Raw genomic sequence first — 13,842 nt, 5'->3', positions numbered from 1 at the left:
CATCAACACAGTAGATGAGACAGGCAGGGGTTGATAGTAACTGCATTGGTATTAAGTTCATGGTTCAGCAGTGGCAAAGGGTGGAGAAAACAAATGCTTTATCACTGTATATAAGCAGTGTGAGAAAGTCCAGTACTTCAAAGTAAATATTTTGTGAATGTTCCCAATATGCCATGCCTTTCCCAGCAATACCTGCACCATTGTACCACACCAAGGAGGGCTGCTGAGGAGCCGTACCACATCTTACCTGCCCAAGGAGGAAACTAGCTTGGCTGACTTTGATCCTCCTGGCCACGTTTTGCTGCTGGCAGAGACATCAAATAAGCTGAAGTGAACCCAGTCATGGATGAAGAAAGAAAGGGGGTGGCCCAAGCTCTGCCCCAGTGCTTGTGTGGTGGAAGTGTCTGAACCATAGTGGTTAATTACAGCTCTCTAGAGGGCAGAGTAGTTGCAGACTCCTGCCTTTAGCTATCGTATGAGGACAGGAAAGTGCTGAAGGCAGCACTTCTGTGTGCTGCGAAAAAATCTTCACTGACTTTTTTATCCACCTAGCTCAAATCCACTTTTTTTTATCCATCTTGCACGTTTCTCCCTAAATGCACAATTGCAGTGACTATCCCTCCACCATTCTTTCTCCGTCACTCAGCTCTACAATAGCCTCCACCTCACCTTGCACCCTAGCTGATCCAAGATATTTCCCAGGCTCTCCACTGACACAAGTGAAAACTTCTTTCTGCTGAAACATGAAGCTTCCCTCATCTCTGCCACCTGCCAGCTCCCCTGGGCTGCGCTGGAAGTCACATCTTTTCATTAAATGCTCTGCACACCGTGCATATTTCTCTCCTGATGTGGGTACAATGACTGAAGGGCAGATTTTTCTTCTGCATAGAGTTCAGTTCACAAGAAGTATGGAACAAGGCTGATAAGCTAGTCCTCCCCTGCTGCCATGTGAGAGCTGAAATGTGGCTGGAAAGTCACAGGAGAGCATGATGGCACAACTGTTTTATAGCCCTTGCCTCGGAGCCAGGCAGGGATCATAGTTCACTTCACCTGGGGAGATGTTCCTTCATGCTGCCTACATTTCACCAGGCTGCCAGGAACAGAAGGAACTTCCTGAACCCTTCTGTGCACCACTGAACCGCTTCTGCAGCACTCAGTACTGACAATACTATGCGTCTTTTCTGCAATGAGTATTTATTATCTTGGCTGCTGGCCTTTGAAATGCAGTCATTCTTTTAATTCACCTATAAGGTTAAGATTCCATCAGATTTCCAGACTTCTTCCATAGTTATAATACTCTGATGAAATCCAAGCAGCAGAATGTGTTGGGGTTTTTTTGTAACAGCTAGCTATGAGGCAGGCAAAACCCAAGAATTTCACAGGGAGATTCACTAAATTTTCTGTGCTGATCTGGAATTTGCTTGGCTAAAGCACCTACAGCCTGGTCCAGCAAGCTCCCCCATCTTATTCAGGAATCATTTAAGGTCAAGGAGCCTGACAGAAGTTTGCTTCATTCAACATGTGAAGGCTTAAGAAGAATAGTAACTGATTCTTCACACATTTTTAACCCTACCACAGATCCAAGCTACCCTCTGCTTTCGCTGAAGCCTTAGCTAAGTGTGATCCACCTTGCATTTGCTGTGAGCCACCCCCATGCACGTACTCCTGCTGTGGGCCACCTAGCATGCGGTAATTCATTAAGCGCTGGTAACTTTATTGCATGCCCAAATCCCAAGGTTGAAGTAAGCAGCACTGCATGTGTCAAGTGAACATCTGCACTGAACAACAGATGGCTCCAGCAGCCTTGTGTTAGAGGCTTTTTAAAGATCCACCATCTCCTTCTCTGGTCCCAGCTAAACATGCCAGTTGTTGCTATTAGCTAACTTCAACAAAACACTCAATTTCAAACACCTATTTAAAAATGTATAGTCTATACAAAGCTTGCTATTTTAGCTTTAGTCCCTAGGATACTCTAAATACTATGGAGATACAATAGTCCCTGGGACCTCAGCCCACCAATTATCAGAAGGTCAGTCAATTCCTCCTGAGCAGGCTGTGGTTAGGAAGGCAGCTGCCTTCTCTAGCTGCTATCTCCCTAGGCAAAATGCCTGTCTTTCTGTAGCATACCTCCCCCCATTCCAGTTGCTATTTTTGTGACTCTGCTATCTTGAGACGAATGCTTCCATCTATAGAGAAGAAGTGTACTTAGTACTAAGTACTTTTTTGCCTGGGAAACAATATCTTTTCCCATTCCTTGGTTGGTGTGTTTTATTCACCTGCTTCTGAGAGCTCCAGGCACTTTTATCCATAGAGAAACACCTTGGCTACTTGTCTTTCAGTGCTAATATCAGTGTTGTTGGTACAGCTTAGGTAACCTCAAGCAAGTTGAAATTAATGATGCCTGTGTGAGTTCCCCATTGTTGGTCTGTCCAGCCCCTGCAAGGCAACGAAACCCAGCCCTGCTCCTATAACCTGCACTGAATGCAGAGTTGTACCAATTGTCTGCTTTTAAGGACTCCTGTGCTTAACTGCCCATATTTTTCCGCCTCCGATCTCACCCTGATATGGCATTTTACTTCTGTCATAACCAGAGTTTCTAGTTGTTCCCATCATCACTGTCCTGCATGACCTTCATCACATGTTGTATTCCTGCTCTAGTGATGCTAATAGACTCTCTTGAGAAATACTCCTCTTTTCCCTGTCTCTTTACCTTCAAGGCCTCAAGATTTTCTCTTTAGAGTTAGTTCAAACCACAAACTCTCCTGTGTTTTCAGCATCCTCTTGTTCTTTGTCTCTGAAAATATAGCCCACCTTTGGTTTTATGTAAGTGTCCATCAGAACTGGAAAAATGCTTCCTCCTTTGCTATGTTTGCTGTCCTGGAGCTTAGCCATATAGTGCCACTGAATAAGGAGGCCATGGCTGGCTTCACCCAGCACAGCACAGCACAGCAGCAGCAGGACCAGGTGCTAGGACTGGAAGGTACAGCACACTGCCAGGCACAGAGCTGATGCCTGTCACGGGCAAGGATCCTGCCTGCAGCAGCTGCAGGGTACCAGCTCTCTGCCTCTGCTGTGCTGTCAGCGTTCTCAGCTGAGGTGGGAGTTGGGAGGCAAATGCTGCTTCAGGCACTGGTGATCAGTGGTATAGTGACTGTCAGGCAGCACTATGAGTGACTCCAGCAGAGCAGGGAGTCCTGTAGTGGCTCTCACTCTTGCTCTGCTGAAGGACTGGTGTGCCCAGATCTGCCCTGCTCTGCAACAGATCTTATAGAGCTCGAAGAAATAGTTATCTGCCCAGACTGTGCAGAATGCATGCTTGGTAAAGGAAAGGCTTCTCACAGCAAAACTCGCTGTAGGCTGCTTGTAGTTTTTCACTTCTAGGTGGCATGGAGCATACTTCTTGCTTTTTGCAGATTTTCAGTGAGCCTCTTCTTGAAAGCTTCAGAATTAGGTAGCATCAAAAAGACATCTTTCAGGTTATTTTTCTTTCTTTTTTCTACTAAAGACTGAAATACTGCTTTAACATTTTTCAGTGATTCTACACATTTCAATGACTTTCTGCTCTGAAGAGGCTTTAAATTAATCCTTACTTTCAAAATGTTTTTTCATACGTTTTACACCCTGTGCCTAGAAGTTATTTGGACCTGTGGAGCCTGACAGTTCTGTGTTTAGAACAGACAGTAACACGAACGACTTCACAGTTTGGCACCAGATTCCAGTGGTGGTTCTGCAGGCCCCTGCCTCTGGCAGTTACACGGGGAACTGCTAACTTGGCTAAGAGGTTTGCAAGAGTGAACTTGTCAACAAAGCTAATAATGGGTCTGATCCCAAGCAGGCTTTTAAAGAAAGGATTTTCAGAAGTGTCCAGCACCTAACATGTCATACTGAAGACATATTTTTAAAGGTCTGTAATGTCCAAAGTGGTTATCCTTTCTAAAAATTTTAGTACTCAATGCTGAATTAACAGCTGGGGATCTCGGAGGCATGGGTGGGTGGTTATTTTTTTAAATCCTCCCTGGCTGAAGAAAGGAAAGCCTAGACCACCACTGTAAAGTTTTTGTGATCTAACCAGAGTCCTCCCTTCTTCATAACACATCCAGCTAACTTCTGAAACCACGGTTGCATAAGAAAAATAGGAATTATCTTTAAAATACAAGAACAAGATTTACAGACAATTTTTACTTTAGTCACCTGCAAATCAAAATTAAAATTTTGTTCCGAAGTGAACAGGGGCAATTGTCTTCAAAGCTGGTCATGTTTCAGAAACTGTTGTGACCCAAACTGGACTGTCCAAAGGTCTTTTACAGAGTTCTGAAAAGGAAACACCATGCCACATGGGAGGGTGATGTAATATAACAACCATGGATGCTCAGGGCAGTTTACAAAGCATAAGTAGAGCTAGTCTCTCCTAACTCCAGTGTCTCCAGTATAAATGGTTTTTGTGAGATTAGTAACACCCACCCTTTCCTTATATTCTGAGGAAAGCAATCAACATCTCCAGTCAGTGATTCTTCCATAGTAAATGGCCACATTAGAGCAGACAAATTTTACTGCCACTGGTCCTGTAGCAAGACACCTTAGGGACACAAATACTTATATAGGCTGTAGGGGTTCACTATTTTGGCCAAATGACACAGTGATTTTGCTGTAAAGAAAGCTTCTCAGTAATGAAGAAAGCAGTAATCAGCTTTTAATCTTTTTTTTAAAGAGAAATTGACCCTGTAGTGGCGGCAATCAAGGATGGAGATGAAAAAGCAGTATGCAACATGATGAAATCAGGAAAAAACCTTTCTGAACCTAATAAGGATGGCTGGATACCCCTCCATGAAGCCGCGTACTATGGCCAAGTGGGTTGCCTGAGCCTGTTGCAAAAAGGTCAGTGAAGCTAAAACTAATCCATTACAAAAGGGAGAAGAAGAATATGAATAAACTGAAAACCAGAATTAGAAGCAGCCCAATCCTTGCTTGGAGTTGTGTGTGAAATCTTTTTTACAACCTCTCTGAGTGTATATTTTCGCCTTCTCTTTCAAAATAGGTTTTCCCACTGAAGCCTCTAAAGGTTACAAGAAAATTCTATCTGGAGAGATCTTGCCAAGCCCTGGATTTCTCACAGTAAATCTTTGTAGCTGAACTCTCAGCTGTTGAGAGCTGCTCGGCTGCTGCAGTTGACAGCAATTACCCTAGGTCCCACTAGCTGGAGATCCAGCCTAGTACCTCTTTGGAGGTGATTAACTACTTTAGATTGTTTTCAAACGCCTACTGACAACCAGTTATTCAGCATCTTCTGCATTGCAACTGGTGATGCTTGAACATTTTAATATAAACTGGAGATTGATTTAGATACATAAACTGACTTATAGTAACTTTATAGCAGGTTCTTAACTTACTTTGCTAATGGAAAATGAAAAGAAAATAAATAACAAAAACGAACATAAGGACTTCAAAAGGTGATGGTTCTGTGGATACTTGTGTACTCACTACATGCTGTAGTGACTTTGGGCTCCCTGTTTATTCACAGCATACCCTGGCACAATCGACCAGCGCACCCTCAATGAAGAGACAGCTCTCTACCTGGCCACTAGCCGGGGCAACCTGGACTGCCTGCTCACCCTGCTGCAGGCTGGGGCTGAGCCCGACATCTCCAACAAGGCCAGAGAAACACCACTCTACAAAGGTGAGTGGCTGTGTTTTCAGGGATGCTGCACTCTTCTGGCACCAGCAAGGCAGAACTGCAGATGTTCTCGCCATATGCGGCTGACAGTCAGCAATTAGGTCGCATTTTGCACTTTCCTCCAGTAGTTCTGTAACTCCTATGTCTGACCTCCCATGCCAGAGCCTCACAGCCATATCAAAGACAAGATTAATGGCTCCCCGGGGGCTGCAGGCTGCAACATGGTGCTGAGGGTGCGGAGGGTGCGGGTATGATGCTTAGTGAGGTCCTAAGCACGAGGTGTGCACACCATGTCCCAAACTTATGGAAAGCAGAAAGCTGCATAGTACAAGAATACATATGTTTTTCTAAGCAGTAGGACCAAAGTAGCCATTGGAGGTGGGAGTACAGTAACTGTACACATGCCAGTGATCCATATCCTGTCTGGGCCAGGCCAGGCTGCGTACTATGGCAGATGCAAAAAGTTACAATCAATTCAGTGAGGTAGATAAAATGCTTTATATTGATATATAACGTCTCTGCTGGTCAGACAGAACACTTTCCTCAATAGAACAGTGTTACTTTCACAACATAATGAAGATTCAGAGAAGGAGACGATTTCTCACACCTTCACATCCTTTCCCCCTTAATTGACTGCTCCTGCCATGACTGTTTTTAGTGCTCTAAAACATTAAAAAGCATATATTACTGTTTTCAACAGTAAAGTTGCCTTCAACTTCGGATGCCTGACATTAAAGATGCTCAGTTTAAAATGCCTTAGTTTTAAAATTCTGGCTTAGAGTCAGCTTAAGGAAAGTTGTTCAACTGTGCATTAAACACAGAGTAGTGGTAGTAGTGGTACTCATAATAATAATAACAACAACAATAGTAACAATAATATGAAAGTACCCTTTAACCAGAGAAAAATTGTTATTAAGTATTTGTTAGTCTTGATGGAAAAATATTGTTAGCAAAATGGGAGTGAAAAAATAATCATAATAAATTACTCCTCCCTTTTAGGGAAGCAAATTAAACTCTGCAGAGCTATGCATAAGCAATTACAAGAATGTCTAATTAGATAGTTATTTTCAGTATACATGAGTGACACCTATGTATGGGAGTGGAAGGCATGGCAACAGTCAAAGAGAAGAATTAAAAACAAAAGTCAGGACCTCTGGGGGAAAAAACCACTATTATTTCAGAGATCAAGCCAGTTGCTATGAAAAGCGCTGGCCTCTCTTTTTGCACATCGTACGACATGCTAATTCTAAAAGTGAGGTTCTGCTCCAGTACCTTTGGTTTGGGGTCCCACAGCAAAAGCGTGCAGGAAGCAGCATGATTTGGGATTCAAAAAGCAATGGAACAAATAGGTAGAACAAAAATCAAGAAAATACTGTTAATTATCAAAAAAATACCTTTAGCTCAAGATAGTCACGAACTATATATTGTGGCAGGCCAAGAGAGTACTGCTGATGAACACCATTATTGTTTTCTAATGATCATTTTCTGGCCATTGTTGGCTTGAGATTTTTTTATTTTCTTGTCTTTATAGAGCTTTCTCTGCAGACCAGGGCAGTAAGATACACAATTGTTTTGCAAAGAATTTGGAAAGAAAGTATTCAGGTCATGTAATTTCTGTAACATGTTTGTTCTTCATAAATTATCTCTTGCATCTTGTCACGTCCTCATAACATATTTGGTACAAACGTGCTGGGCTGGATCCCCCTGAGTATCAGGCTTGGCACAAGTCCTGCACAGCACACTTAGCCTCCTGCAGGTTCTGGTTGAATATTGGCTTTTCTACCACATCCTTTATGAGCCCCAGTGTCACTCGGCAACAGTTTTTGCACTCATATTGACTTAGTTGGATCTTTGTTCTTACTCACTATGGTCTAGTTGTATTATATTGCCTCATGCTACATGAAACAGATACCACAACACTCTGAATCTTGTCAAAGGGCTGTCCTAATTACTTCTCTTTTTTTCTAAAACAGCCTGCGAACGTAAGAATGCAGAGGCCGCAAGACTCCTAGTACAGTACAATGCTGATACCAACCATCGTTGCAATCGAGGATGGACTGCTCTCCATGAAGCTGTCTCCCGAAATGACCTGGAGATTATTGATATCCTTGTGAAAGGGGGTGCCAAGATTGAGTCTGCAAACTCCTATGGGATAACATCTTTATTTGTGGCAGCTGAGAGTGGGCAGTTGGAAGCTTTGAGATACCTGGCAAAATGTGGTGTGTACAGTTGTGCCGTTACATGCTTTACTCATTTCATTCTTAATATTTCAATGCACCCATTATTCTCCTTGTCTGAAGACAAGACCTAACCTGCAGAGGTACTGAAATGCTGTTGCTTTAGATTGCTGAATTTTGTAGGATCTTTCAGAGACCCTGATCTAAACACCTGCGCTTCTTCAGCATTCATTCATGGTCAGCTACTTTGGCAAGTAATATGATGCTCTCTAGCTGCGTTGCCTGACAGTTTTTGAAACCCATATTGCTGTACGCATGTAGCCTAAAATCCTATCAGTAATATAAGACAACTCTGGGGTAATAGATGGCAGAAGCCGAACACTAGCCAACTCCATCTCCTCATGGACATGTGCAGTGATGGGCAAAGTGAGCTCTCCTCCACTAATGAGTTCTGCTGAAAAAAGATGAAGTACTACATTATAGTGAACGGATTTACACCAAGAAGAAGCAGACTTACACTTCGCCACATACATGTGTTCAAACATATAAGCAGAGTCATTTGATTGTAGTTTATACTAAAGCTACCTTTTACTGCTCCACTTATGTAAAACAGCTTTACTATAAACACAACATACTTTACTGCTATTCAGAGGCATATTTTATTTGTACTGTGGGCTAATACCTTCACTGTAGGTAAGAACTGGGTCCTACACTTCTGAAAAAAGAGCTAAACAGCAATGAAGATAAGAAAAACTTCTAAAGCCATTAGTATGGCTAAGAAAAATAGAAGAGTTGGGGGGAAAAAAAAATGTGTTCTGCTGTCCAGCTAGCATTGTCAGGTCAGTTTTATATGACCACCTAGTCCATAAAACTGCCTACGATTTTAGAAACTAAGCCAGAACGTGATTTGTGTTTCAACTTAGATAGATAGCAGGATTTCCTTAAAGTTCAATTTTGAGAAAAATATACAGGAGAAAATGCTGTAAAACTGTCCATTTGTTTCAAGCCCTGAAAAGCTCCACTGAGAATCACAGGAATGATATCACTGCATTGTTTATGATGAGAAATGTTCATCAGGAAAAGGGTTTCTTTTTCGTTTCTTTTTCATTAGGAATGTAGTCCTGTGTTATGTTTTTTTTCACTGCAATTCCCCTGATGCTTCCAGCTACAGCATCTTCAAAGGGCCAAACACAACACAGATGTTTCAGTTTGGAGTGAGAGCACAGGGAAACATCCTCTTTGGCAGGGAGTTTTCATGATCAAACAGGACTGATTGGCTTCTTTATTGGAGTTTAGAAGCAAAACTCCAGTGAACTGTCATTCCCATTTAGGATACACAAGAAGCAGCCTTCTCAAGGACACCACAGTATGGTATATGACAGCTGAAACCCAGGATTTCAGGCCTTACATATCTAGCATAAAAAAGGCTAGTTTCCAAAATATTTATGGACAAAAACTATTAGGTCTTGGTTTATTCTTGCATGTTGTTTATTCAGCCAAGCACACACTAGAGCTCCAGAAAAAAAAATGCCACAAATAATCTAGTAGCTTGTTAATAATATTTATGTTTTTTTGGACCCCAGCTTGAACTCTCATGAAATGAAGAGTTATGGCCTCAGGTGCTGAGTTCTGAAAAAAAATATTCATTGACTGAGGCATGCCCAAATTAAATCTTATTAGAATTGTTGCTCAGTACTATGCTGATACCATTTTATAGAGTCCTGTTTTAGCCTGGATATGGACTAAAATTAAAATACAGTATAAAATTATTTTAAGTATGAATACATAGAGTATAAATAATATGTATAAATGCATAGCATGAATATATAGTCATAAAATTTTGTAGAACGCTGTTGAGACGGTGTTGAGAAACACCTGCGGAAATCATCTGGTCAAAACTCCTGCTAAATAATAGTGTATATACGTAATGTAAATACAGAAATACTAATGGAATTATTGCATCCAAAGAAAAGGAACAGCATATTTTAAAGTTTTGGCCTCAAATATACTGCTGAATGGAACCTGGATTCAGGACTGGCAGCTCATGATTGCCACCGATATCATAGTAAAAATCAGTGGAGACCTATGATATAACCATATATAACTGACAGGATTCTATCACCTTTTCATTTTGCTCTGATATGACCTCTGCTTGGAGAAGAAAAATCTCCAGGGAGACCTTATTGTGGCTTTTCAATACTTAAAGGAGGCTTATAAGAAAGATGGGGAAAAACTTTAGCAGGGCCTGTAGCACTAGAACAATGAGTAATGGTTTTAAACTAAAAGAGGCGAAGTTTAGACTAGATATGAGGAAGAAATTTTTTTTGCTGCAATTGGTGAAACATTGGAACAGGTTGCCCAGAGAGGTGGTAAATGCTCCGTCCCCGGAAACATTCAAGGTCAGGTTGGATGGGGTTCTGAGCAATCTGATCTAGTTGAAGATGTCCCTGCTCACTGCAGGGGGAGTTGGGCTAGATGACCTTCATGGTCCCTTCTAATGCAAACCATTCTATGACTCTATGATTCTACATCCTCTTGTAGCACATTTTCTAGCTCCAGGATCATGGAGAAGTATGTTCATTCAAAGTATATTGCTTCCATCTGATTTTAAACTTTTGGTGCTACAAAGATTTTTTTCTTCCCTAGGTGCTGATATAAATACTCAAGCCAGTGATAACGCCACTGCTCTTTACGAAGCCTGTAAAAATGGGCATGTACATATTGTGGAGTTTCTTCTGTCCCAAGGAGCAGATGCTAACAAAGCCAATAAGGATGGCCTATTACCTCTTCACATAGCAGCCAAAAAAGGGATTTGCGAGTAAGTTTTATTTCATTTCATAGTTTCGTCTTTTAAACAAGAATCCAGAGTCCCTATAGAAAGGAGAATGCAATGTCCAAGATCTAATTCTGAGCATTGCAAGCAAAGGAGATGACAATTGAGAACTGGGCTTTCTGTTTGTAGAGCTTAAGTTGGAAATTATAAACTGAAGAGTGTGTTTGCAGGTTGGGATGGGATGGGATACAATGCAATGCAATGCAATGAGCAGGAATGTGGGGCACAAGACCTATTTAGCATTTCCAAGATATCCCCTACTACAGCTAAAAATCCTCATGTGTCTTGGAAGTGGATTACACTGAGAGCCACAAAATACGATTCAGCTGGAATAAAAGTTGGAGGGGGAGAGGAAGTTAGTCCTCAATAGCTATTGTAACGTAGTTTGCAATCATTTTCCTGCATGAGCCCATTGTGATCCTTCTGCACAAGCAGAACATGCTGCATTCATCTGCGGTGTGTTCAAGTTTTATTAACAATAATTCAGATGCTGCCAGTGGGAAGTGCTTATATGAATCTCTAGGGTATTAGTGAGATTGTTACTAGAATACGGTGTCCAGTTCTGGTATCCTCCCCTTCAGAAACCTTCAGGAAATTGGAAAGGCTTCAGAAAAGAACTCACAGTCTAGAAAATATACTTCATTAGTGAGTAGTTAAATGACGCTTAAATGTAATAGACAAATGCATAAAATGATCCAGTCGTTTGTTTCTGAAATGAAATGTGTTTGGGATAGAGCTGAGCATATTCTTTAAACAAGGAGAAAAGTAACTAATGGAAAAAAAAAAAAACAGGAATCGATCTGGGACATTGCACCAGGCTTCTGAGCCTGAACTCCTTAGTATTTAGTTCTGAAGCTAGGGAAGTTTTAGTTCCTGCCTTTAACTCTGTGCTACTGGAAGTGTGAGTGGCCTACATCTATTTTTGCAAAACACAGTCACATCTTGTAGTGGCACACCCCTTTGGTAAGTGTAGTGTTCTCTTCTGTCACAATTTACATAAAAATTATTTCAGCAATAGTCAAAGGAGAGAGTATATCCAACTGCAAAGACTGTTTCTGGATAGTAAAGCTGTCTTTGCAATCAACTGCTAGAGCAGGATTCCTAAATATTTCACTGTGTCCGAAGAATTAAAACTTTTGACAGCACTGACCCCCTCCCATAGCATCCTCTACCCTAGTACTTTGATATGCTTGGCAATCCAAATTAAGCTTCTCAAATCACTTTGATAGACCTGAGGATATCCATTTTATGTAGTTGGAGTCAACGTGCTTCTTTGTGCAAGCTGTGTATTCCAGAGGGCAGTCCAGTGTGAATGTGTGTTATGAGTTTATACGCTTACAGCATGTGCACCAATACCCTGCACAGACTAATGCAGACATGATCCAAAATTTTCTCTGCAGTTTGAGTTACAAAGACTTTTTCTTGAAAACAAACACATTTTAGATGAGAAAAGTGCCAGAGACAGAACCCAGCTCCAGTTGCTCCCTTTCAAAAAAGTTCATCTGGAAGTACAGTAAGTTCATCTGAATCATAGAATCATAGAATAGGTAGGGTCGGAAGGGACCTTAAAGGTTATCTTGTTCCAGCCCCCCTGAATCCAATTTGTATGTAGAGTTTGGAGCAGCTCTGTGAATCTTTTCCTCCCCTCTCTAGTTCCGCACTCCAACATGAAAAGAAACTTACATGAAAACTGTGCAACCTGAGCCCATCCCTATGTTATGACAGAAAGGGACTGATTTAGATCTCATGTCTATTATTCCCAACAACCAGCAGCATAAATTAGACAAGAATTCAGCCCAAGCTCCGAGTTCCTTCACTTGTAAAAGACTGAGCACAAATTTTTGTGCAAAACTGCTGCAAACTAAGTGCTAAAGAAAGAAAAAAGGAAAAAGATCTTCTCTTATAAATATTTACCTAAATGACAAAGCTTTATCCCAATTGGCTGATCATTCTTAATTCCTTTGGTATTCAGTAAAACAACACCCTTCACGGTGACCTCTCTGTATCCCTGCAGATTTAATACGTAATTCTGCAGGAATTCCATGCTTCAACATTTTGCCAGAGCACGAAGGCTCCCTATCATCAAAAAGCCAAGAATGTGGTCCCAAGGCTCAACTGTCAACTCTAGTTGTGTGGTGTTTGTTTATTTTAAATGACACCTTGTCAATACTGACCTGAAATTCATAAGGGTCATCTCATCAGCTGTGAGACAATCACAAGCAGTTGTTTAGCTCCTTCCCCCTTAGAAATGGGATGCTGAGAAGGGAAAACTTTGTGAATTGTGGGCAGATTTATTAAATAAATGCAAATCAATAAACTCCTAGCACACTCATGCTAAGGGTGCTCTGCCTCCTCCTCCGCAGAACTTCTAAAAAGTTGAAATCACAGAAGCAGGTGTCAGGGATGAGGGGAAGCTTAATTTTAAACTGTACATGAAGCTCAGCCTGTGATAGACATGGGACGTGATTCGGCTTGTCTGACCTTGGCTGCCTTCTCCCTATAGATAGACTGAAAAGATTGCAGAGGTGGATGCACTGTATTGCTAAAGCAACTCACTTTGGAGGATGAGGAACAGAAGAGACAAAAATAAACTCTGATACAAATTTGGTGCTTCCTACTTTTCCTCCCAAAATAAGTCTGGTGTACAGAGAGTGTATTGAGGTCTGGGAGGCTGCAGCATTTGGATGCAGAGCTTCAGTGTGGCACTCCTGCAGAGAGGTTCAGGTTCCCCTTGCAGACAGAAATCATGTAGTGCCTCTTTTAACTCAGATGTGAAAAGCTGGCTAAAGCACATACACTGGAGGGAAAGAACAAAACAGATCCTTAAATCTTCAAAACAGTTAATCATAGGATGACTAATGCTGGCACTTGGCATAGTGTCCTCACAGTACCCTGTGCCTTTTTGTTATTACGGCTCTTACAGAACATTTGCTAGTGGTGGGAAGATGCCAGCTCACCAAGCACCCAAACTTCCTGCTCCCTGGTGAGCACCACAGTGCTGGAAGATAAGTAAGGCTGCTTGGAGAAGAAAAAACCATGTGTTTAATTTCCCAAGGTATTTACATAATTTAAGAAGCCTTTTTGTTTAAAAACAACATGTAGAAGTAACTTGGAGACATCAACAATCCATCGTGTAAATCAGAACATAAGCCTGTAAAGCG

At 41.5% G+C, this 13,842-nt stretch overlaps 1 protein-coding gene across 4 annotated transcripts in view; it reads left to right on the top strand.

Moving 5' to 3' along the window:
- ASB2 (ankyrin repeat and SOCS box containing 2) overlaps positions 1-13,842 on the top strand; it is a 51,986-nt gene that overhangs the window by 27,838 nt on the left and 10,306 nt on the right. For all 4 annotated transcript variants that reach the window (XM_054067521.1, XM_054067520.1, XM_009559187.2 and 1 more), the window contains 4 exons: positions 4,709-4,875; positions 5,519-5,674; positions 7,645-7,890; positions 10,495-10,666. In XM_054067521.1, the coding sequence (XP_053923496.1) occupies positions 4,709-4,875; positions 5,519-5,674; positions 7,645-7,890; positions 10,495-10,666 (741 nt within the window). The remainder of the gene's footprint in view (positions 1-4,708; positions 4,876-5,518; positions 5,675-7,644; positions 7,891-10,494; positions 10,667-13,842) is intronic.

Source organism: Cuculus canorus, chromosome 5, assembly GCF_017976375.1.
Source record: "Cuculus canorus isolate bCucCan1 chromosome 5, bCucCan1.pri, whole genome shotgun sequence".
NCBI classification, from domain to species: domain Eukaryota; kingdom Metazoa; phylum Chordata; class Aves; order Cuculiformes; family Cuculidae; genus Cuculus; species Cuculus canorus.
Note: the sequence above shows the minus strand (reverse complement) of the source record. Positions and strands in the feature narration are given on the sequence as shown.